Here is a 26,323-nt window from a genome sequence, read left to right on the forward strand (position 1 = left end):
ATTCTTTGCTTAGCTGAATTCCATACTTGTGGCATTAGACCGGCAGCCTCCAGGGAGAATCAAGTGCACTGTCAGGAGAACATTCTGCTTCCCGTCTTGAATTTCCACACTTCTCAAAGTCCTCCCCAGGGCTCAGAACTCTTCAGGTAACCAGAACTGGGAGCCGTAAGGGGAGAGATCTGAGAAGTGCGGCCGTGGGACACGGAGAGAAAATTCTGCTCAGCCAGATCTGAAGGGAAGAATAAATAATGCATTCAGAGCGAGCAATTCATTTGCTTTTCTAGAAACGTTCTCCTGCTTAAATGATAAGCGAGCCCTGGCACTGCTGAGTGCTCTGATTTAATACCCCCATAATTAAAGACTTTGTTGTCATCTGAAGTCCTCAGTGCGAGGAGAAAAATCAACTCAAGAGCGGGAGAAACGTTTTGTAAAAGTCAAAGGCTGATTAGCATGAATGTTTGTGGGAAGGCTTCTGCCACACAGACCTCGATCCTATTGCCACCCTCAGTGCTGCGTGTAGGGCACCATTCACACCTCTCTGCTTGAAACACCTGCAGTGTTTCTTTAGCACTTACTCCTTTTAAAACACGTATTTATTCTTTTACCTCATGTAAGATGTCCAAATAGATCCTGAAGGCTCCTCATAAGCATAGAATGGTTTGGGTTGGAAGGAACCTCAATGACCATCCAGATCCCTCGTTGTCCTCAGACACCACCCACCAGCTCAGGCTGCCGCAGGGCCCCATCCATCCTGCCCTTGAGCACCTCCAGGATGGGGCACCTCCAGCTCTCTGGGCAGCAGAGCCAGAGCGAGTGCTTTGGCCATAAGGATCCAAATCATTTGAAATGAATTAAGTGTGCTTTGATGAAACAGCCACCTGAGCACAATCAGAGCACACATTTCAGCACTGTCATTCACCAAAAGGCCTCGCACTGCTCCACTGCATACACTTACAAGCAGAAACGTGCACCGTTCTTGTAGTGTTCAGGTACGGAGCTTCAAAGTATTCTTCAGTTTATGCAAAGCTTTCACGGACAAAGTGAAGTTACCACAAGACGACAGATGGGCTGTTTGCAGATGTCAAGACAGACGACCATGAACTTTAAAACCTCCCTCTTCTGCTTTATTGACAGGTAAATTGTTCAAAAATGTTCTCACAATTCAATAATTACAAAGACTTAGACTTACATTAAAAAAGTAAAAACCAGAAACCCCCCCATAGCAGTAGTGTCCAGCTCTAACTGAGCCCCTTTATCAAGAATCTGAGAAAAAGAGCAAGTACTGTCCAACACTTAACGTAACAGGATTAAATGTTGACTAGAACACTCAGTTTTAACTAAAGATAAGTGCACGTCCTATACAGTGTTTCAGAAAAGAACATTAGCCATTGGTATATCATTAGCCCACTTAAACCAGATTTTAAATAAGTGACATCCAACTGTCATCAAATTGGCACAGAAGGCACACTAGTGTGACAATGACAAACTGGATATGCCAGCCACTGAATTAATTACAAGCTTTTAATGAAACATGGTCACAAATCTTTTGATTACTAAACGTATAATACATGGAAGCATGAGATTAAATATACACGCAAAACATCACCACTGCACGTGGGCCATAGCAAAATATACAGGAGTGTGTTGTGCATTTTTCTACATGATCAATACTTGATTAATAATCATGGGGTCTTCATGCAGATGAGGATATAGTTAATGAGAAAAGCAGCACCCCCAGTTACGCATCCTTCACGTTCCACTTTGGTAACCAAGAAACCAGATTGACGTGTTAGTGTGAGTCCCTTCGCTCTGGCAGACATCAAGGGCAATGCGCCTACAAGGAGGCCTGCCAGCTTAACAACGCAGTGTGCCCTTACACCAAACAACGCAGTGTGCCCTTACACCAAAAAGCCCGGGAGAAACAGCCTCTCAGAAGGAGATAGGCAGGAATGATGAGTAAAGTTCTCTTCACAGCAGTAATGATCAATATTTTAAAAGCCCTGACTAATGACTGGGACTGACAAGGACTAAAGCGGGGTGTGGGTAAGAGATAACCGGTAGTAGTCCTATGTACAAGACTAAAAAGTTGGTAGAAAGATAGAAAGACTGTTACGCAGCTGAATATGTAATGGCTAAATGAATTACAAGGCCACAAGACTATAGCCAACCTTTACTTGACATCCTGGTGATACTACTGATGTTGGGAACAACCAACAGCTTCCTAGCATTCTCCTTAAGAATTAGGAAACAAACCATTACGGGACAAAGGGAGTAGCATATTTTGTTTCTGAGGATGTAACTAGACTGCTTGCATTTCCTATCCAGAGCTCCAAATCGTGTCTAAAAGGATTTCCTGCTAATGAGATATTACATAATTCTATAGAAAAATAATATTCCTGATACTGTAGCAACATTATCAGTATCTCTCTCTATTTCTTTCTCTGCGTAAGAATAACAATATTTACTGGTGGCCTTAAATGCTCCTATGCAATAAAACTGTGTCACAGCTGTGCAGAAAGGAATCAACCGTAACCGAGCAGTGAACAATCCTGCATAAAAAGCTCCATTACTATTTAGTAAAGAATTTTCTTCATTTCAATAGTTTGTATCTACAATCTGGATATATAATTACTCTTGTACAACACTAGAGATTCGGTGTCAGTCTTGGCACTAGCATCGGAGACAGCTTTGCCCTGCTCTTGAGTATTCCATAGAGCAGTGGGTGACCGAAGCCAGAACGGTGTGAGCGGTAGCGTTATGCGTCGCAGGTCGACTGGTCCAGTCCATCTAATGTGAGCTGATTCCTATGAGGAGAGTTGGGGCTTGGGGGACCACTGGGGTTTGAGCTGTTGGATGGAGTAGAGTGTTTGGTGGAGTCTGAATCAGGCTGTTAATGAGAAACATCAACAAATTACACTTAATATCGGTTTCTTGCACTCAAAAGCTTTCAAGATGCTCAAAAAATAAAGGAGAGCAACACTCACCACGTAGCATATATTACATTTCATAGCTAAACATTGATGCAAATACTTTTATTATCTTTAACAGGCTCTCATGCAGTTCTTCTGATACAACATGAAGTATGGCAAAGTGTGGAAATTGCCATACCCCAGGCTCCTCTACTTCAGCCACTGCAAAGCCTCCTTGATAAAACACATCCACCTGTTCATTGTTACTCCGTGTTCATCAACCTAAGCTTTTAAAGCCATTTTTATAGCCAAGGAATAGGTTTATCTGTCCATATAAACAATTACAGTGAAATCATCCTCAGTTTGGTGAGAAGGAAGGAAACGAGCACACAAACAGTTTACAAAACAGCGCCAGCAACAAAGACAAGCATGTGCAATGCCTGACAAAAGAGTGGAGGTTGCCAAGTACCAGGCCGGACGGAGGTCCAGAAACAGAATATACTTACTGGAGCTGCCCTACGTCAGTATCTAACACAGACAGGCTATTCAGTTACTTCCCCAGCGTTAGACTGGTTGTTGGATATCTGGCTTCACAGGCTGGTCTCACTTCAACAGGATGGCTGGCAAGTTTCCCTCTATTTTGGTGAGCTACAACTGTGAGCATTGCACAAATTCACAGCTTACAAAATACTGCACAGGAAACACTGGTACTATGGCAGCTTTTTTCTCAAGAAAGGGAATAGCTATTTTGTAAATGGATTGAAAGGTAACATCCTACAAGGATTTAGGGACACCACTCTGCTCCAGACCTTTTCAGACTGGTGACTACTGGCACGTAATTTCACAGTGGCTAAAAACAGCTTTACACGTTTTAAGATTTGATTCCTTTTCAAGTTACAAGACAAAAAGTTTTCCTTAAGGCAGAGCAGGAAACTATTTAACTAAGTAATACTTCTTTGCTCTTCTATGCTAATAGCCCAGAGAACATTTCTTGGAGCTTTGAGGACATTTCATCAATTAGACAAAATTGCCTCGTCTACAAAGCTTAATCCAGGACACAATATGTCCTAAAATATCGCTATAAAAAGATTCTCAGCTTTGCTTCAGCGCTGCTGTATCCAACATACAATCAGATTGTGTTGCGTGCTAGAGAAAACATCTGCAGAAAGAAAATATCTCCACAAAGAACACAGTCTTCATGAAGTATTTTCCAAGATAATTAATTTACTGGAAGAAGAAAACAATCCACAGCAACAGAACGTTGTCACTCCCCATTTAATAACAGCTCCTTTACCTCTTTGTCAAACTCCTGGTCAGGATCGGACATACTTCGGGAAGGCATGGCTCCCCCCCCTTCACTGCCACCTGTAGAGAAGGAAGGAAAAACATCAGTTTTATGTCTCTTGTTGAAGCCACAAACAAGACCTTAGAACTGAAAAGCTTGCTTCCAGCCTTACTTGATGAGGGCCACGAAATATAGGTTTTGCTTCTCTGCTGCTGTTGCTGCCGTGAGAGGTTAGCTGTAGATGGACATGTTTTTTCATCCTGTGCAGCAGGTAAGACGCTCTGCAGTTGAAATGAAACACTTTGTTAGCCAGCAATGGAAGCTATCCAACTAGAGGATGTTAAACGTGACAATTCTGCTGTGCTTTTGAAGCTATTACAACTCGGTGTTGGTAGAAAAACTCTGAACTTACTTGACCACATCCACATATTTTCAGTAACAGACACAAACCCTGAGAAAGACAGAGAAAGAACTAAGCCCCATTGCAGCCATTGGAACCTGTCAGCCAGCAAACCCTCTATGACAGGGCACTGACTGTGCCAATAGCTCTGCTTCCTTCCTCCTCTTGCTGAAGGGATGAATGCATTATCCTTACAGAAGCTAGTGAAGGACAAACAAAACTCTGACTAGTAGCTATAAAATGGAGGGGACAGAGTCTCAGAAGTGTACCTCTGCACCTTGCTCTTGGAGATTTAGCTATCAAATAGCTCACACTGCTGTATACGTTAAATGCAGACCAAAAAATAATGCTGCAATCTTACATGTGCTTTAGTTATCTTACAAAGCACTCATTCCTCCCCACCCTTTTTTTTCTCTGCAATAGTCCAAATGGCACAAGCACACTGTTCTTGTTTCTGACAGTGTGAAGGTACTCCCACCCTTGCTAGGGAAGCAGAGGATGAACAGGAAGAGGAAGAAAGCAGAGGGGAGCCTTGCAGTGAGGAATGGTCACTCTGGAAAAGGATTTCAGAGGACACAGGGCTTGTGAAAGACATGCTCCAAGCCTGCTGGAGGTGATATCAGACCAGAATGCAGAGAGGATGAGGGGAAGGAAATTCATTCTGTTATTTTAAGGTGACACACACAAAAAAAGAAGGAAGGAGGAGAGACTGATTATTTACATAACTACTAACAAGCTTCCAGCAATGGTATCTACTTCCCTCAGTGTCTCCTTCTTAAGTCAGCAAACAGTATGTCTGTACAGAGGATTTAGAGCCACTGCACACAAATAAGGAAGGCTCACCTTCCTCAAAATGTCTAGAAGAAAAAATTGGTACTTAAGATAATATTTGGGTCCTACACAGTAAATGTTCATGTTTTCTTTTTCCTTAGCAATTGCACGTGCACATACATCTCCCTCCCTCCCAAATGTATTTTACCAGTGGGAGGTCCATGAGAACCTGCATTCCATCTCCTGGTCCCATGTGAGCCACGTGGTTGAAATTTGTTGGGTTAGAAATCATCTTTGACCTTAGCTCTGGATCTCTCAGCATTTCCCTAAAGAAAGCAGAGTGACTTTTACTATCAGCATTCCTAATCTTTGCATGTCATCATGTGGAACCAGTTACCAAAAAATGAACTAAATTCTTACCGCCTCTGCTGTATTCGCTCCTCCTCAGGAACCTTAAATACAAATCTTCTTTTGCTCCTCGTTCGAAGCATTTGCTTTTTGCTATTGTCAGATGTTTCTGGTACACTGAGGACAGCTCCTGCTGTAATATCACAATGCAATTTTGTATACTTAAGAGTCATGCTGACCCAGAATTATCTAACACAAGTTTCATCTCAATGTAACATCACTTAAAATTGCCAAGACAGCAATGGTATCACTTTCCCATTTCTCCCCTTGCTCAATACTCACCTGCAAACTTGTTCTTGAAATATATTAGTCTTGGTGGCTCGCAGTTAAGGAGGTTCAATGTGCCATCCATGTTTAATGGTCTGATCTGTTTTGAGGAGGGAGGCAGAAAATTAACTCAAGCTTAGCATACACTGGGAAGGAACATCTCACTTGGAATTAACCCAATTAAATTCTATATTCAAAGAAAGGTACTTACCCTTCGCAGGCCAATAGTCTGGACCCATTCCATAGTGTTAACATCAAATACATCAACACCATATTCACTGTACACTGTTACGTATGAAGAATTGCAACCTGTATAGATTTAAGAACAAAAAGAAAACCCTCAATGTGGCTTCAGAGTTCCACACCTGATGCACATTTAAGCACATTTTAACAGCTGCAAAAATTTTGTCTCTCAGACTACGTGTAAGCTACATTTTAAAACATCATCCTTCTTCCCAGGCCCACTTTCAAACAGACATTTTTTTGCCTTAACAGACTTGCTAACGACAGCATCACAGAAAGATTTACCTCTGACCCCCCCAAGTATTTTTAAGCTTTGAATGATGATTTCATGATAATCCAAAATGTCATCTGAAGTTTGCAGATGCAGAATAATTTGGCACTTGGTAGGAATCAAGTGACGAGCTCAAAGCTCGCTTTTCTACAGATGCAGATTACTTCATTTCGGAAGCAACAAACTACCCATACATCTGCTGCATGCAGGGGAAAAGAGAGTCACCATCTGTGAGGTGGGTCATGAAGTAACGATGCAGTTCTATTCTGAATTTCCTTCCTCTTTTGCTAACAATTATCTAGCTTTAGATATTCACATACGGGTTGCTTTCATCAGAACGTCACAGTGGTTAAGACTCACAACCCATTCCATCTTTTAAACCTTTTTTAAAAGCATAAAGGGCACCTGCAGACAAGCTTATTGTAGGTCCAACAAAAACCAGAGATCCCTACAGCTTCGTATCAACGTGCTCCTACTCACATAAAGTCTGTATCCTGATATAAAGAACAGTTACCAGAAATTTATGGCATTTAGTAGAGAAAAGATGGTCTGGGAGCTGCTTCAATGAACAAAAGGAAAATAACCCAACAGGATCCTCTTTACAAGAATTGAAACTGTTTTGGTGCTGTTTTTTGTGCTCATTCACAGAAATCCTTGGACAGCTACCATATATAGGTATCCCAGAAGGGACTTAACGATCAGCTGTTAATTTTATGGGGTTGGCTTGGATGTTCAAATAAAGGGAGAGCACAGAACACCAGTCAAGAGCACTGAGCTCCTGTGTGGCCCAGCTTGCAGCCCAGGCAGAGCCTCACCAGATCCAGAGACCTGGCCCCATCTGCGCTGGCCTTGCTCACGCTGCAGCTCCCAGTGCTGATCAGGCTCTGAGCACATTGCAGCTAACAGCCCCACGCTGCCTAAGCCCCTTCAGCTCACATCCAACAAACTCAACTGGCTGCCCAAAAGAATGGATCAGACTGTGCTTACACTGACCTCAGAGTCTCCTGTAACCCACACTATCCATCAAATCCTAAAACCCCCTTTGCTACAGCAGGGAAAGGACTATTTTCACTTTGATGGTCTCCTGATGGGACAGTTCATAAGGAACAAAAAGCCAGCCACCATCACATCAGGTTTGGGAAGGAAGACAAGGCTGATGGAAAGGGAAGTAATTCAGTTTCCTTTGTCTACTATTCTGAAAAAATAAAACAAACTGCACATACTGGAGAGCTATAAAATAGTTTACAGTAAGACCAGCTTCTATTAATAACAGACAGAACAATTAACTAGCTCATCCAGTCTGCTGAAATACAGAGAACTGTAAAGCTGATAAAGGAAAAGGAAACATTAGCTTTGGCTAATGGTGCTTTAAAGTAAATTTACAACAACATTGTTTCCTTGGACCTTTTCCTCGGACTTCTGTACAGAACTGGGTCAGAGTAAAGCAAGCAAACAATCTCAGTTTGAGACAATTACAATTAAACAAACTGCCATTAGGGTTTGGCCTTATCAAACCAATGAGCACCTACCTGCTCTGTGTACTATTTAAACAAAAAGATATTTCTTGCCTTCAATCATCGGAACCACTTTATAATTGCTATTTGAGCTCCAAATAGAAATCTGAGTTTTATCATGAACTGCCTCTGACTACTGAAAAATGTTTCACGTGTGCTTCTCTCCTCACCAGCTGATAAACCAGAGCTCCTGAAAAGGACGGAGCAGATGAGAAGTTATCCATCATCTGTCTCTATTCTTTTTTGGAAATTCCCTCCCTCAGAATACAATAAAAAGGAGAAAACTGCAACCAGCTGCCACAAGCAATATTTCTGCTTATTTGGTTACCCTTATGAACCTTCAGAATCACAGTTATATTTGGCCTCCAGCTTCCTGTTGTGCTTTGAACAGGGGACACAGAAGATAACCCAAAGACAGCCAAACATTTAGCTTCTCTAGAGGAGCTGAAACCTATGCAGAATTTTACAGAACCAGAATTCTTGTGCTGCCCTGCATCCAGGACTATTCTGTACAAGACATTTTGCATTCACCACCCCTGAATGTGTTTCAGCATCTCTGGATGTGTTTTAAACCCATTTAAAGTAGGGTAGTATGGTTAGGTTGTGGTTGGACTCGATGATCTTTAAGGTCTTTTCCAACCTGAGTGATTCTATGATTCCACTGTTAGTTATTCTGTGTCCTGGAACCTGGAACAAAACAAAGCTTATTTTCTTGCAGCTTCCAGGATCTCAGCCCATGAGATTGCCAAGTCCAAAACTACTGTCAGGATATGCATCCTGTTAACTCATCAAAACTTAAACTGTAGGCACTGAAAGACAAACCGAAGCAAAATAGAATACATGCTGATTATTTTTAGACAAGTAAAGCAGCAACAGGGATATGGCAACAGAAAAACATATACATACTACAGGCAACAGGAGTTGCAGGCCACATTAGTTCCTGCATGCGTGACCTTCGACCTTGCGAATCGACGTATACTCCCATATGGCTGAAGCAAAGCAGGTATTCCTCATTACTGAGCTCCACAGCACAAAGGGCATCAAAAGACTGCTGTGAGAGGAACATAAGTGAGGGGTCATTAGGATTTACCAGGTTTATAGATTGTCCATCTCCCTGGATGGTCAACAGAGAGAACCCAGACTGGTAGCCAACACAGAGCTTGTCCTTGAACACTGTCATCCACTGAACAGTTCCTGGAGCCTGAATTTCACTGAATTTTTTGTGGAAAGGTTTAGTTCTGTGAATTTCATAGCAAAAAACCTGCCGTTTAACAGCTACAAACAAACAAGTCGCAGAACTCTTCTTTAGCGTTCCAGTTGTAATCAATTGGCAGCCTTTAGTTTCTGCAAGCTTAATGTCAAAGCTTCCTTCTGATCCGTCCAGAGAGGCCCAGGGGAAAAGGTGAACGTGATGGTTCCGACCACAGATGAGGATGATGATTTTCTCTTTGGGAGCAAGCTCAATCTGGTACACTTTCTTACAGTCAGCAGCACGGACAATCACTGCAAAGGAAACAAGAGCTGCTGTAAGTTAAACAATAAACCTGTAAGGCCTGGAAACACTGCAGAATTATATACTGATGTCCCAAAATAGATCTAAACACAGACACATACCAGATAACAAAGAACACTGTTAGGTGCGCCGTTATTAATTCTCAGAGCAATGATACAAGCATTCCTGTAACTCTTTTTATTGAGATAAAGTTTCATTGCATTGCAGGATAAGGTTGCTTAACCTTTAAGGTAAATTCAGAGAAAAACCCAAAAACTAATATCCATGCTACCTATTCATTGCAACATCATGTACCTTCTGAAACTGGCCCCACATTCAGGAAAAAAAAAAAATCAGCATTTTGAGTAAACTATGGAGTATGACTGAATTAGCAGAACACAAAGAGAAGAATTATAAAGTATTTAATGCTAGGAACTGAGGAAAAAGAATGCTGTTAGTGTTAGCAAATGCCTTGTCCAAATACAAGAGACCTACAGCCAGTGGACATTAAATGCCTATAGAGAACGGAAAAAAATGTTGCGTACACTGGGTAAAAGGAGAAGTAGAAATTAGCTTAAACTAGAGCAGGAAAGGTTTAGTACAGACATTAGGGAACACTATCTCACACTACAGACTATTCAGAAACTGGGGAGACTTCACTGTTTGAAGATCTCAATATTGAGCTAGCAGCATTGAACAGGCTTGTGTACAACTCGTTCTAGCAAGGACCTTTCATATGAGCAGCTGCCAATTCATTAACACTGACAATTACAATTGCCATAACATGACAGAGATGACTTTGCATGAAATTATCATTACACACAGGAACTGGCCACAGAAAACTCATGGAAAACATCTTTTAACGTAAAACCAAAACTGATGACTTGTTTTCACACTTATATATGGCACTGAGATGTGGTTACTGTTTCTCTAAGAAATGACCTTTCAAATGAAATCTTCTATTCTGTGCAAGAAGCTATCATGGAATCTCTGGAATTACTTGCATCTTAAGTTCTGTTTATATCTAAGTACTTACAGAATGGTGACCACCGGAATTTTACCCAAAGGAATGGCATTCGTTACTGTGAAAAAGAATTTCAAATATCTGATGTCCTCACGTACAAAGTAGTTTTTCCTGGAATTGAGCAATGGTCTGTTCTAAACAAGTAGAAGCAATAGCACTTTGCTTTTTACCTCAAAAGTAATCTTACCAGATAGCCAAGGATGTTAAATTCTTATGCAACAAAAAGTAAGGATTTAGAATATCATCTGAATTTAGAGAGCTTCACCAGTTACAAGCAAGCATGGTTTTCACAAGGTACGTTTGGCTGCTTTTGAAGTCAAAGAGAAAGAACGAATGTTTCCAATGGCAATTTGGAACAGGATATATTGCAGTAGATTCTTTTGTTTTTAAATTTGCATTGCTCGTTAGAAATATAAACGTTATGAATTCAGTTTGACTCCACTGGTTGATTTTATACTGCAGTAAGATATCACGGAGTATCAGATTTTAAGAAACTGCACTGCAAAATTAAACGGATATTTTTTACTTATCCACATTTAGAACTACATTTTATATGGTTTAGCCCCTAACTGTCCTCGATCTCATCTGCTAGTAAGCTTTTTGGCCTCTATGCTTTCTCTACCATACCAAGACATGTCTGCTTCACTTATCTGTGCTTGCACCCAGGATATAAACTTGGAGGGAAAAATGTTTCCTTTATTTCTTATCTGTGATGATAGATAATTCAGTGTTAGAGAGTTATGTCTGTGCTGACCAGTGACAAAGCAGCATTCACTTTACTCAGGCACCGGAAACCTATTCTGGATGAATTTCTGGAATGGACATGGTAAGTCATGGGAAAGAACAGGCTAAAGCAGTCCCACTTTTCTCAAAGAGGGTAGAGAGTATTAAAAATGGGAAGGAAAAGAGTAGGTTTGGAATGAAGCATAAGGTCATGGAGGTAAAGAGACAATGGAAAGGTGGGCAAGTCATTTACATTGGCCATCATCAGTCACTTAATGTGAGTGGTTGTCAAATTCCTACCAGCTGTAAGAAACAGAAAGCTGTACACAATGGCTTTAACGGCCAAAGTCTTACAAACACCTTTTTGTTGCTTGCACTAGCTGCCCAATTTCTAATTAGTGCCAGTTTTAAGTCCTCTGACGGTGCACGTTACACAAGTTTCCATGCCAAATTTCTCTCACTTAGTTCAAATTCTATTTAATAAGTGCCTGATAATTCACTGTGCATCAACTGCTGTTACACGTGCTCTGACTACTGAAGCGTTTTACTGTCTACTGTGGGAACACAGTTAAGGTGAGAATGTGTCAGAATATGCCCAGTAGCCTGTCCCTTTAATTTCAGCCAGTCAACTGAATATAATGATAATGAACAAATTAGTGTTTATATCTCACATTCACTTTTCATTCTTGTCAATTAAATGAATGCTTTTGATACTTACTGTACTTGAAGAGCTGTTGTGTAACCTACATTAAAACAGATGAAAGTTATGGAGCTCACCATTCTGTATATAATTACTGCATTCATTATGGCCTAACTTACCGTCACGGGTCACTTCTATCACATACAGTCCTTCTTCTGAACCAATTGCTATTCTATCTCGATCTAAACCACAAAGGAAAAAAACAAAGACTATTAGTATATCTATATTTCATCATATCTTTAAAAGAGACTGTTTTCTTTAAACAGCTGGAAGCGTTTCTGGACAAAGATTTTCAACAGTAAATCAATTTTGCTTTAGTTTATGTAGCCTGTCAAAAGCATGCTGTATAATGTATATATGCTGCATTGCTAAAACAATCTGCTCAGCAACCACTATTTACCCCAAGAGTAATGGAGAAATCTGAATAACCAGGGTAAGATTAGCACTTTTCCTTATACCTTCCTATTGAGGTGTTCACATGAGGAATTCAAAGCATCAGCATTCTTATTACAGCAGCCCACCTAAAAGCTTCAGCAACTCTCATACACTTATAAAAGCTAAAACAAACATACCTACGATAGCAGCAGCTAAACTCGCTTTAATAAGAGGCAGTGTACTGTCGTAGGCTTCTTGTGGAATATGCACGACCTGGTTTTTCAGTCTGTTTTTGTGCAGTATTGACTGCAACCCTTCCAAAATTCCAACCCACTTCCTCTTCTCATTCTCATTTTCTGTCAGGATCAGCAGAGAACAAGACTTTGAAGGCAAACCTAAGAGAGAAGCCGTCACCTTTTAACAGAAAAAGAAAATAAAATTAATAACAGTAATAAGAGTCTTTTTTGCCATTATTTTATATTCCATAAATGAGCTGATTACTTTGTCAGTACTACTCTGGCTTATGAAGTGATTGCTTTGTCAGTATTATATGCTTCCCAGAACTGTGAACACAAAATGCCATAACATACCTAAGTGGTACGCAGTGCAGCACATACCTAAAATGGCCACAGCACTTCGAAAAAATGCACAAGCTTCAGCAGTTTTGTTTAAAAACACTCAGTCTTGCTTAATCACTCTGAATCCTAAAATATGGGCAAGGAATCCTACATTCCTTTCCCACATGAATCAATGCATGCAAGCAAACAGCTCCTTCCTGCTCCAAAATGGAATTTGAGATGCATGCAATAATTTGTCCCAAACGCTTTTCCCCAACAATTTCTAATAACATACTGATAATGAAACACGTGCTTTCAGAATCAGAGGCATTTTAAACACAATGGTATTGCTATCATTAGTTCTAGATTTTCATTTTGCAACTTAAAATATTTGTCTGGAGAAGAGCAAATCATATCTGCATTAATGGCTCTGAAAGGAAACTATCTCCTGTAAATGAAATACTGCACCTCCCCAGAACAAAAATCAAAACAGCTTCAATTAACTTCCAGGGAAATCATCCTATAGGTCTCCAAGCAGAACATGTTCTGAATAAAAGAATCATACAGGACCTTTCTGTATGCATCAACTAAGTCTTAGTGTGTGTCCTATATGAAGAGTGTAGAAATTGCGAGATCATGAGAACTAGGTCTTCAGTCACAGACAACAAAACAGCCAGTATCAGCCTTCACTACACACTGGCAGAAATAACAACAGTTAAACAGGAAAAAAGCAGCAAAAGGATAAAAAAATAAAAAGAAGGGGGGAAGGATGTGGGGTGGGTGGGAAACTGAAGGCTAACTGTACAAAGAATTAAACATCTTCAGTCTATATGCCTTGGTAAGAAAATTAGAGAAGTCCTTACCAAAGGACTCCACTAGAGATACTATTCTGATACTGGATGAGGTCATTTAGATTGCACTGTTTGGATGCTATGCTCAGGTAGAATCAAATGAAGCTACAAAAACCGCCCCCTTGCAGCGGGTGTTTGCAGCAAGGCTGGTGAGGCACTGCAACAGGTTACCCAGTGTTGTGGTTGATGCCCTGTCCCTGGAGACTTCCAAGGCAAGGCTGGATCAGGCCCTGGGCAAACTGATCTAGCTGTGCATGTGCATTTCTTTAATGTAGGGGATAAGCTGATCAAGCTCAAGGCATTTTGTCATCCAAACAATTATTTCAGTACCGGGACTATCTGACAAAAGCAGAAAGTCAAGCAGGCTAAACCATGTAGATGTGTTCCTTCTTAAATGAACCAACCAAACTTTTCAAACGTAAAAGACAGATGAAATGTGAATAAGTAAAATACAATTTAGAAACAGTGAGAGTTTTCATATTCAAATGCAAAGAATTACAGATATTGGCTATTAGTATACACTTCCCTACATTTTAAAATTGCAGATTAAGTATAAATCACAGAAAATCTGGGCAGGTTTTCTCTTATTAAAACTTATTTAAAACAGCATTCAGACAGAACAGCAGAGATGAATGTACAACTAAGCTAATCATTTTTTCTTGTTTTGATATTTCCTACAATACTTATATCTGAAATTGAGGAAACAAGTTTAAAATGTACTTTTTTTACTTAAGACAACATTTGTTGTCTTATTTGTTACAGCGTCAGTTCTCAAAGCTAGAGCCCTCCAAAGCTGAGAAGAACAGGATCCAGTAACACCAATGGAAGAGGATAAACATTACATGTGGATGACATACTTCACTATGAAAACAGAATACCGGTGTTTGATTTGCATTGTCTTTAACAGTAAATTGATAGCCATACCCTGAATATACAAGGGATGTCTTTACGAGTTGCGTGTATCACATCAGGCGCTAGGACAGAGCTGACAGAAAAATCTTCATCTCTGGTAAAAAAACAAAATGAGAACAAGAGAATCATGTACATGCACACACGGATGTATTCACCAAAATCTAACTGTTTTCAATAGGCTGCAGTCTCTTAACCCTGCCCAGAGGTCACAACTGGGATCACTCATCTGTTATGCTATAATTGCCCTTGATCTAAACAACTCACAAGCTTTAGTTATGGCTCTACAGCACAGTACATGTAAGTAAGTACACCTGAAGTTAAGTGGGCTGGCTTTGTGTAGTTTTGTTTTAGCAGCCACACCTATTGTACAATTAGCAGTAAGAATATTGCTCTTCCAGCCCAGCAGACACATTAGAAATGAATAATTCATACCTCAATGTGTAGCAAGAGAGGGGCCTTTGGAAAAAAAGAAAAATCACATAAAAAGCTCTTGGCAACATAATTATAGTTTGTGGGATTCAAATAAGGGTTTTCAAAATAGCCAGATTTTATTCTCTATTACAGTAAAATAAACAGACATTGGAACAACTTTTGCATTTCAGAACGCTCCACCCCAGAGGGCTTGTCCACACGAGCCTTTTTAAACTGCATTTTGACCAAGTTGATCATCATAATTGCCAATTTTAGTGTAAAGATGACACTAATGCCACTAAACTTGCCCATGCTAGAATTCACAGCTTTGGTAGTTAGCGTCTATTAAAACATCCAAGAGTCTTCAGAAGACAGATTCAAAGAGGCAGCTACAATAAGCAGATAAAGCATAGGACAGTCAGTATAATATCTGGCTGAGTTGCTTCAAGCAATGTACTGATGAGAATGCTGCTGCTACTTTCAATAGATCTGTACTTCTGCTGCCAGCATGTCAGAGAAGTGACATTGATGATACTCAGAGAATAAATGTGAGAGCAGAGCAGCAGTTCCAGTGCAATCCCACGGTACTACTGGCTGGGAAAAACATAAATCAAGATGCTCGTGAATGCAAACTTCAGAGTGTGCTGTAACACTGTAAATTACTACACTCAGAACTTTTGCATACCCTGCTCAGTGTTACAAAAGGCTTATCATGAAAAAATGACTCCTGGGAGAAGGCAGAATTGGAGGCATCTGTACGGTCCATCAGCTGATGCTTATCTGAAGGCTGCTTCAGTCTTCCTAACTTTCCTGCAATTACTGACTACATGACAACCTGACTCACTGTTTAGGAGGGAATGCAGCAGAAGAACCCATCCACCAAGTATATTTGTTTTCCATTTGGGCATATGGAATTCTAGGAAGAAGTATGCTAATACTCTGATACTTGTACCTTCTCAGAAGTCACTCCATTGACTTTTGGTTTTTGAGCCTGTTCTTTCAGTCTAAAGTTTGATGGTGTCTATACTCAGAAAATAAAGCGTTCTTCAAAGCAGATGTTCTGTGACCCAAAAGTTTCTCGCATACCATATATAAGTACTCTCGTTAGGGAAAAAATAAAATAAAAATACAGAGGATTTCTCCTCTATCATAGTAACACAAACCTGAGATCCAGGACTTGACTTGCAACAACTCCAGGCTGGGTGGATTTTCCTTCAGGCACATCATATAAGAAGAGCTTACAGTCACAGACAACTGCATAGGCTCTCTGCCACCCTTTCTTGACTCCTGTAGGTTTTGGAACCTGTGTAGAAATAACTAATTGTTTATTAAATGTAAGCACATGCAGCAGACACAGAAAGCAGGGACATTTAGATAAACTATAATCAATGTACTACTGCACATTTTACTTGCTCTTTAGAATGGAGTGAAAATCAAGTAATTGAGAGCTTAAGGAAGAATAAATGTTTGCCCATATTCTCTGTTACAATAATAATGAGTATATTAAGTACCTTTAAGATAAACAATGTGGCCTGAGTTATACACAAATGCCAAAGTGGTCAGGCAGTTTACCTTTTATATTATGTTGGCAGAAATTCTTCCTTAAAGAAAAGCATCAGATTATATTTTTTCTTTCTTCTTTTTTGCTCCCTGAGCACCTATTAAAATTTTAGCTACTAACCTTCAGCTCTTGTAGTAAAACCAACCCTTTCTTCTACATCTAAAGCAACTAATGTTAAATAAGTTATACAGATGTCACCTAAAGCCTTATGGCTTTAGCACAATTTAGCTACATAACTGTAAGTAAAGGGTGTTGCTGTTCTCTTGTCCAAGAACAAATGCCCATTACCTTGACATAACCCTTATAGGCAGTTCCTATTCCTCTTTGCACATCCACACCAAGAGGCCTTTTGGCTTGCTCAGGTGGTATAGGGCAGACCTGAGGTGCGCTGTCCTTGCAGGAAACATGGCATGCAAATGAACACACTAAGTACAAAAGAAAAAATCCACAGTGAAACATGTGTATGAGAGAATCATAACAGGAGATTAATGCAGTCTACCCTTACAAGCAGAAAATTGATTAACTACACTTAAATTGCCATTCAAACATAACAAGATTCCACCACGCTAAAGGAGTGAACACACTTAGATACTGTACAAGACTCTCCAAAGTGCTTTTATTTTCCATTTTAAACCTATTATTTCCATAAAAGGCAGGAAGTGACTTCACATCTCAATTTTGCTTTTAAAAGCATTTGCCAGAAGGAAAGGGATTTGGTCAGCCCTGGTGCTGCTAAGCAGCAACCAACCCAACTGCAGAAGCAAAGGTGAATTAAAAAAGGAAGAATACAAATGATTGGGTAGGAAACAAGGTTCTGTATGATGTGAAAAGGGCATAAATACATTTCAGAATTAAAGTAAGGAGCAAACGTATGCTACACTAATCACTCCATCCTTTCTTACCATTCACACCACTTTGTGCTGCACCAGCAAGGGACAATGGTCTCCTGTCTATAGAGTACTTCATACAGAAGCACTGCATTTAAAAAGCACAGAATGCATGACATTTCACTTAAGACACACCTCCAGTACTGCAGAATGAATTAACATGTTATGGAGAGGTATATGACCCACAGTTTAAGGGCCAGATCTTTCCATAGATTTAGTCTTGTTTGCCACTGCATTCCTACCTCTAGGCACAAGAAGGAGAACAGAGACATGGCACTGCCATGCTTCTTCCTCACCATATTATCAGATGCAGGCATTTGGCAGATACTCTGTGCACATCTAGTCCTGTACTTAGGAAGGGTCAAAGGAGCCCAGGAACATATGGTAGATGGGAGCAGCATGCTTCTGCTAGAACTACAGACTGGCCTATAAACCTCCACCTCACGATGCCATTGGGAACAGATGGGAGAGTGTGTAGCCCAGGGCAGCCTGCCTGGCTTATGTCATGCACACAAAGCACTGCAGGTGTTGCTCACAACCATATAATATATTCAGCTCTTTCAGAAGGCATCATAATGGTGGGACTGTGCAAATCAAGACACACAGGTCACTGTACTAGGTACAGTGCAGGGCCAGTTCCAGAAGCCTTTGAAAGTATAGCTACATTTTACCAAAGCCTCCAAAATTAGAAAAGAGAAGGAACTGGGAAAAGCAAGTGATTGGGGATGGAACATGGCAAAAGTTTTCTTCTACTGGAGTTATCTCTATTCTTATGTCAAAGTGATTCCAGTTTTCTTCTGCAGCTATCAAGACTTGGAGCAGAAGACAAAAACATGCTACTAATGATGATCTGTATATATGTGAAAAGAAGAGATGCTGATACACTAAGGGAGCGCGTGGGGAGGAAAGACAGTTTAAAACTTGCAGGAAGAGAGGCAAAACAAGAATTCTGAACTGCCAGCAGGTGACAAAAGTCTGCCCCAGGGCAAGAGCTGGCAGAGCTGTAGATGCTCTTGGGGAAGAAGAATTGCTGGAAGACCTGTCAGGAAAGAAGCTCTGAAGGACAGATGATATCACCTGAGCGTGATGCTGGAGGTGTGGACAGGGTTTCAGAGCAAAAGCTAAGCTGGACAAAGAAATACAATAAAACTATATACTGTAGTATTTTGAACAGACGTGTGGAACACTCACTGACTTGTTGTGTCTCACCAAGGTGCATACAACACAAGAGCTTTTCAAACAAGAGATTTTCAAATAAAATTAGCTCCAAATCCTCTAACGTAGAGCTCAATTGTACACATGCATCACAGAAAGCATTTTAAATAGGCTCAATTGACAGCAAGACAGGCTACAGGCAAAAAAGAACCTAGTACATATTCTTCCCAAAACTCAGTGTTTATCATTAGAATTTGTATGTTATCAGTGCATTCCTGAAGTCTTTTTTGCTATACTATACAGACTGAAAATACATCTGGCCTGTGCTCAACTCACACTATATGAGCCCTAATGTTAGCAGCGGGCTAAGGTGTTCTCTGAATCTAAAGGTCTGATGCCAATATAAAAGAAAGAAAAGAAGCATTCAGTGTTAGCCACTCCTCTCTCTTTCACTTCCTTCCCAAGGAAATAATTGTTTTAAAATACATCAGTGTTTTCAGATAATTTTTGGGGCGGAACGAAGGGGACAACTTGCAGAAAAAGAAGAAAGTCTGAGCGACTCACCATCACAGGCATAACCTTGTCGAACCAATCCCACCATAAGTGAGGTGCAATGACTGCACTGAGTAGGGCTTGTAAAAGACTTGATATTGAGCTGGTGAGCTTTAGGCTGTAAAAGACACATTCAGGATAAACAAAAGAAAACAACTTTTCAACTTATAAAATGAAAGCATGCCCATTTCCCCTCCTCTTCCAATATATCAGTGTGTGCTATGAAATCCGAGATTTAAGTAACTGCATTTTGTAAGAGTTGCTGCAAGATAACAGTAACATTTTTTAGTTTAAATTGTAAAAGACAATCAAACCAAATTCTCTAACTACTTATTCTGCCATCCTTTTTGACAAATAAAACCCATCAACTTGTATTTGGTAACACCCAAATAAAAAACAGAGACCTAACAAAGATACAACACATGACAAACCCAAACAGGACAAACACAGATGGCTAATCAACAAATGGTAATTCTTCCTTAGTTCAGAATATGGTTAGCACAGTCCCCCTACCTTTGGTACAGCTAGAGAAATGGACTGAATGGTGGGGGAAGGAGCAGCAGGCATCCTCTGAAGCCGAATTGGTTCCTGAATCACAAAAAACTGTAATTGAGCAAAATGAGGGTTCAAGAATTTGTTTTAGGGTTGGGGTGGCAAAGCTTGTTGTTTTCTGTTTGTTTGTTTGTTTTTTCATTTTTGAAAATTATAAAAGATTTGTCAGAAACATTGCCATCCTGATTTAGTAGAAACAGATTGTTGTAAAGCACTCACAGGAAAGCCTGCACACTAACAAGCAAGCAGCAGTACGGAAAACATATGAAAATGAGGTACATCAACATACACAGAGCCAGCAAAAGAGTTTCATATTTGCAACTATTCTCAAAGAAGATGCAATTAACACCGTCAAGTTACACATAAGCAACATTTAATCTTGCCTCTTCATACAAAAGCTGCAATATATACTGATAATGAACAAGACAGAGAGACTTTCCACTGAATTACTCTTCAGGGTAGAATAAGTTCCCTTACTTCTTGTTGCTGCTCTGTAGTTACAACTGAAGTAGATGGTGAAACTTCTGATTTGGGACCCTGTGTTTCCTGCTCACTAATGGAGCCAGTCTGCAAAAGTGACAGCAAACATGTTAGATTAGACACCACAGACACGATGAAGTGTTCTCAGGCAAAAACAGAATGGAAGTTCAAAGTAGCTACAATGAACAACTCACTGCAGAAATAGATGAGAAAATTTGCTCATTTCTGTATTCATACATCTAACGACTTGATACTCTTAAAAAAATCATTCCTCAAAACAAATCCTGCCACCTGATGGAAAAAGCTGTAAAGCTGGAAGCACTGAGATATGCAAAACCCAGTAGTAGGCAGCATAAATACTCTTAACAGTCTGCTTTTGCCAGAAAGACTGTGTTGATTCTCTTGCAGGCAGGTATAGAATGATGTCTGAGGAGCTTGGCAGTAATCCATAAAACAGCTCATTTCTCATGGTAGCTTATGCTGCACTAAGATTTTTCCAGCACACAGAAAGAAAGCCACATGACAAATTCTTTGAGTAATACAACACAAAGTTTTTAAAACTAAGCAGCTTTCTACAAAATGATCACTCATCCTATTTCCACTTTGATAATTAAAAATAATCACGTTGCCCTACATTTCACTACAATTTTTTAAGCAGGGCACCCATTAGAAGCTCTCTCTTAATTTCACACTTACATTAGCAACTACTAATTGCCAGCACAAGGGGGAAGTATGCTACAATTCCAGAACTAAAGAAGCTGGGTGTGGAAGCAGGGTGCTGTATTACTGTACTCTGAGGACATCATGGAAATAATGATTAACAAACATCAGATTAGACTTCACATAAATGATGTAATTAGCACTAAAGGCAATGAGTAATGAATCATTCGCTTCCCAGCCAGTTTCAACAGGAAGATCGCTCAAATTTGGTTAGCTCACTAAATAGATCTGGGTATTTGTTATTATTTTTTTGTTATGAATTGATTCGTAGGGCTGGGCCACTGAAGATTTAATTATACCATTATGTAATATGAACGATTTAAAAATGCTGGGCGTGATTCAGCTTTATACTGTCAAAATCTAAGATAATAATCCTGTAAGAATGTATTAAAAGAAAACTAAACTAGCTCTATTTAGTGGATTAAATATAGAGAAGCTAAAGAAGCAACATCTAGTTTTAGAAGGCCATTTTTACTATGATAGGTCACAACAAAATAAGGAGACGAAACTACTAGCAAGAACTTACTTCTTCCCAAAAGGCTAGCAGAGAAGATGTAGACGAAGAAGAAACAGAATCCTTTGTTGTAACAGATATGAGGGATAAAAACGATCACTTATCACCCACAGAAAAACTTCATATGGAATACTAGTAGGCTAGCTATCTAATGTTTAATATGGCCCAATGATATTCATTCAAACTAAACTAACCTAGAGCAGATTAGACAGACAAACCTTAAATGTATGTACACGTGAAAAAAATTGTTAATAGAAGTTACTAAGTACTGTATCAGGAATTTTAATATAATACATCAAAAAATGCCACTTGCATTCAATCAGTGAGTATGCCTTTATTGCTGGATCTGTAGACTGGATCTTTAGTAGTTACTGTCTTGATGTTCTAAGTTACTATTTTAAGTGTATTTGGTGATTCATAAAGCAATATCAAAGTTGGTAGATAAAAGCCATCCACACTGTAGTGTATGTATGTAATATTTCTTTTCACCTCATCCACGTAACTCATCTCATTGCTTAAGCAAGAAAGCCAGCATGAGCATTTTCTAACTGAGAACAGCACAGACACAAAATATGCACATGGAAATATCTCAGCATGTTCATGGGCTTTCCTTTTGGCACCAGTAAGAATTTGAAAAACGACAGAGAATGTACAAATTTCACATATACTATCTCACAGACTGATTAGGTTCTAACCCTCAGCCCTTTTAACTCAGGTCCATAAACATAACAGATCATTCTTTCCAGTTTCAGCTCACAGCTTCATCCTGAACTGACAATGTGTTTTGCAAAAAAAGAATACAAATCTCCAATCTTCAAGGATCAGGAGTTCATGAAGTAAGGAGAAGTGATTCTGCACTGCATTTAACAGCTGCTTCCTTGGGGAATGCACAAATTTTTCTAAGCAAAACGCCCACTTGAAGCTGCTATGTATATGATTAGTTTTCCAAGGATCAGTGGGTGTGTCACAATGAACTTTCAGTACCATCATCTGTGAGTCCTGATTCTCTCCCCAGTCCCTTCTATTCTGACCACCCCATGAAGATCTGGAGCCAACAACTTTATATGTTTGTTTAAGCACTGTCTGAACTGTGTGAATACTTTCTTTTTTTTAAACCTTAACTAGCATCTTCCAACTCCAACGTATTTAATCCCTTATTAGTAATACGCTTTGCCAGCCTTTCTCAAACAACCTGAATGTATATCATTCAGCCAAAGGCTTGAAACAGACTTAAAGAAAACATAAGGAAAACTACGTAATGTAAGCTTTTGTGAATATTTCCTAAAGAAGGCAGTTTCTCTCCAAAATGCCAGTTAATCTGACGTCTACTGGTCATTCAATTCTAAGACATGCTAACCTGACTAACATGCCAGATACATATCTGTTATATAGGGCCCAAGTGTTACTTTTAGGTAATAAAAATACAACTCAGCTATCACATCTTCATAATCAGTTTACTTAATAACTCACTCTGAAGGTCAGATCACGTGCAAGAGGAGAGGTGTTGAAATATTCAAAAATGGAATCCTGAAAGTCTGGAAGTTTGAGACCTAAAACCCAAAACAGAATAGCCTTAGTTAAAAAGCCAAATCAACGCTGCATTAGAACTCTGTTAAAACACAGCAACTTCAATTACCTGAATCTGTTCTGTATTTTTCTTCCAGTTTTCTCCTTAAGCCTTCCATCTCTTCCAGTAATTCTCTGTTTTTTGCTTCAGATTCCTTTAATTTACTAATGTAAAAAATAAGATCAAAATACAGTCATAAGTATTTCCAAGTCAGGAATGCCAGCCTCAGAGTCCTAGAAAAAATCTTTTTATTTTTCCTTTTTTTTTTTTTAAATTTTTTTTTTCTAGGCTAATTGATTTTATTTTTCTCCTCAATTAGTACCTCACTACCTGACTAGATAATGAAAATTACACTTAAGACTCCTGTTACCACTGTAATTATTTGCCAAATATAATTATTATAATACTAGTTTGGTCTCCCAGTCAGTATATTAAAAAAATATTTGGTTTTGCTTTCAATTTGCTCTTAGCCATACTTTTTACCTCAGGTGCTTAAGATCCGTATCTTATTCCTGAGATATTCACACCAGTGCAAAGTTAACTTGAAAAAAGAGTTCTCATTTGACAACACTAGAAACGTCCAGCCTATAGAGTGGGATCTTTCCAGCAAAGTCCACTAATCCAAGCAGAAGGGAGCAATCCAAAACAAAGCTGTTACTATTACTATTCTAATTTACAGCAGCACAGTAAAACCTAAACATAATCAAAGCAGCTCTTACCTTTCAAAAGATATGTTTGCATCTTTAACTTTTCGTAGCTCTTCTTGAACTAGTTGTTTGGCACGAATTTCAGCATCAAGGGCAGACTGCAATTCCAGCCTCGCTGACATATCCAACTTCTGACTGCGTCGCACTTTCCAAAGTGGATCCTGTTGCAGTAAGTTATTGAATATTAACATCAGATGTCTAAATGTATTTCAGTAGCTGTTTAGAGACGTAAAATATCTTTCACGCTGGTTCAGAGAATGCACTTTTGATTAATTATGGACACTATTCCCACTATGCAGAAATCAGCCAATAGCCAGATATTATTTTGTAAAAACAAAGTAATGATAATTTGCTTTTAATGGTTATATATATATATATATATATATATATATATATAGCATAATATGCTTGAAATCAAATTGCTAGCACCAAGAATGACAGTCAAGCAGAGAATCCACAGAAAATGGTTAGCTTTCATTGTTCAGACTAGAAAAGCATATAGAACTTGCAGAGTGACATACTGGACTTCAGGAATTTAGATAAATGTATACAGTTTATGTAAGACATAATATCCTAAAACATAGCACAAAGAAAATGAAGTAATTTGGGTCTTGAGATATCCTGGATACTTAGGGACTTTCACCTAAACAGTTCATATGTTCATTAAGTAGATTACACTATGTAAAACCTCACCACCTCCAGCTACTTTTCCAAGGTTTTCAAAGCATTTTTCAGTGCGGACTACATTTTCAGTGCTCTGGGTATTCTCTCCAGTCAGATGAAAATGCAAATAATACTCATGAAAATGAGAGCCTTTTTTATGTTGAGAAATAATTAACCTTAGATCAGGTTCTGCATAAGTTACAAAACTAGCTGCAATATACAGAACAGAGAGCATTCTTTATTCTGGGCCAACCGCATTTGATCCAATCTTTCTTCTTATAAAACCACTCAACATTATGATCGTTTCCTCTATGATGCAGGCAAAGGTTAGCTTGTAAAAAGTCATAACCTTCTTTTATTTTCACCTATTCATAGGTTTAGAAGGAATGAGGAACTTTTATCTATATAAACCAGCAGCAGAATGACTCTTTCCACGGCATCTGCTAGGGACGTGTGCTTCCATGGCCAGCTGCAAATGTTTTTCCCTTTTCTTAAGCAGGTATTTAATACCTGCCAAGGCAGAGCAGTGTTTTTGTCTTAGAAACCATACTCCTTTAAGAGGATTTCTGTTTAATTTATTGCTTCTACTCCTCTGTACTGCGCAACAGTTTTAGTGGTAGATGTTATTAAGAAATACCACTCTATTTATCAAATTCTGATCGTACGATCCAAATGAATTTATCAATAGGTAAAACCAGTATGTCATTAGCAGAGCAGAGGATTGATTAGAAAAAATGCCTGATTCTGAGCAGATATTGAGAATGTTGGCTTCTTAGACATCTCCAGAACAGCCAAATGCTTGCTATTTTCTTACCAGTGTTCTTGATCCCAGACTGGAACTTCTCAAAGATTCTAGTTCTTCTGTCATTTTGGAGGCTAATGCTTGGAGATAGCCACGAGCATCCTTTTCATCACTTACCCTATTGTGCAATCACAAAAAGCTGTCAGTGAACAGTTTCATGGATCACAGCAACAAAGAATGTACTACCAAATAATTATTGTTTGCATCGGATTTAGAGACATGGCAAACATGGAGAAAGCATGAAAAACTCCCAGCAGAGAAAACTGAATATTGCTTATATTGCCTTGCTTTAGGTTGTTCTTGTATTTGATTCTCTCGATTGTGGCAGTTACCAGGGAAACTGAAGCTTTCCTCCTGCCATCAGGAAGTGTTCTGCAGAGATTCTCTGCTGTTTTCTGTAACATGATCTGCATACTGCTTGCTTGGTTTTTATAAGGGCTATTGTAAAGTCCTCCTATAACATATGGAAGGGCAAGTACAAAAATGATGCAAAACTTGCCCCTTACCACTCAGCTGAAATGCCTTTTCAGGCCTAAGTATTCATCAGCAACTAGACTAATCTACATCTAAGTTAAAACCACAGATCTCCAACTGTAGCAACACTCATTTTCAGCCAGCAGAAGACACATGTAGGTGACTAAATGTCATGCATTCATTAAATACCCAGGAAATAAGAAGGAAAGACTGATCCACGAATTAAGTGCAAGTGTGTCTCATACAACTAGTCAGGGTCTGTGTTAGCGTGGACCTTTAAATCATGACAATCTTCCCAACAAGGTTTATCAGAATACTCTAAACGTTGTGGCTTAATAACTACTTAAGAGTTTGAAGCAAGTTGACAAACAAACCCTCTCCTCTGTACTTAACAGTATCCGACAATTTCACTTAAAAATCTTATTAGCCAGTTATTCTGCAAAGCAAAAGAGAAATGGTTCATCATCACTCCAAAGCACTATGTTTTTGTTTGATCCCAGATGCACAAAAAAGGGCCTGGCTATACATAAAAAAAAGTGCAGTCAATATTTCAAAAATCTGCAAGTGGCCATCAGG

At 39.2% G+C, this 26,323-nt stretch overlaps 1 protein-coding gene across 8 annotated transcripts in view; it reads right to left on the bottom strand.

The window, feature by feature from the left end:
• Positions 1–1,099: 1,099 nt before the first annotated feature.
• Positions 1,100–26,323, bottom strand: part of CDC42BPB (CDC42 binding protein kinase beta) — an 80,522-nt gene continuing 55,298 nt past the window's right edge. The window contains exons 18-38 of one of the 8 annotated variants that reach the window (XM_015865555.2): positions 25,286–25,391; positions 23,821–23,969; positions 23,171–23,265; positions 23,005–23,084; positions 21,547–21,597; positions 20,298–20,387; positions 19,782–19,871; positions 19,281–19,386; positions 16,963–17,099; positions 16,277–16,416; positions 14,715–14,796; positions 12,580–12,796; positions 12,127–12,189; positions 8,975–9,571; positions 6,252–6,349; positions 6,056–6,140; positions 5,786–5,903; positions 5,574–5,691; positions 4,367–4,475; positions 4,204–4,274; positions 1,100–2,887 (exon numbers count right to left, since the gene is read on the bottom strand). In XM_015865555.2, the coding sequence (XP_015721041.1) occupies positions 2,756–2,887; positions 4,204–4,274; positions 4,367–4,475; positions 5,574–5,691; positions 5,786–5,903; positions 6,056–6,140; positions 6,252–6,349; positions 8,975–9,571; positions 12,127–12,189; positions 12,580–12,796; positions 14,715–14,796; positions 16,277–16,416; positions 16,963–17,099; positions 19,281–19,386; positions 19,782–19,871; positions 20,298–20,387; positions 21,547–21,597; positions 23,005–23,084; positions 23,171–23,265; positions 23,821–23,969; positions 25,286–25,391 (2,734 nt within the window). In that variant the 3' untranslated portion in view covers positions 1,100–2,755. Of the gene's footprint in view, positions 2,888–4,203; positions 4,275–4,366; positions 4,476–5,573; positions 5,692–5,785; positions 5,907–6,055; positions 6,141–6,251; positions 6,350–8,974; positions 9,572–12,126; positions 12,190–12,579; positions 12,797–14,714; positions 14,797–16,276; positions 16,417–16,962; positions 17,100–19,280; positions 19,387–19,781; positions 19,872–20,297; positions 20,388–21,546; positions 21,598–23,004; positions 23,085–23,170; positions 23,266–23,820; positions 23,970–25,285; positions 25,392–26,323 lie in introns of all 8 variants that reach the window. The other 7 variants (XM_015865556.2, XM_015865554.2, XM_015865558.2 and 4 more) reach the window with 7 other exon arrangements.

This window comes from Coturnix japonica, chromosome 5 (assembly GCF_001577835.2).
Source record: "Coturnix japonica isolate 7356 chromosome 5, Coturnix japonica 2.1, whole genome shotgun sequence".
NCBI lineage: Eukaryota > Metazoa > Chordata > Aves > Galliformes > Phasianidae > Coturnix > Coturnix japonica.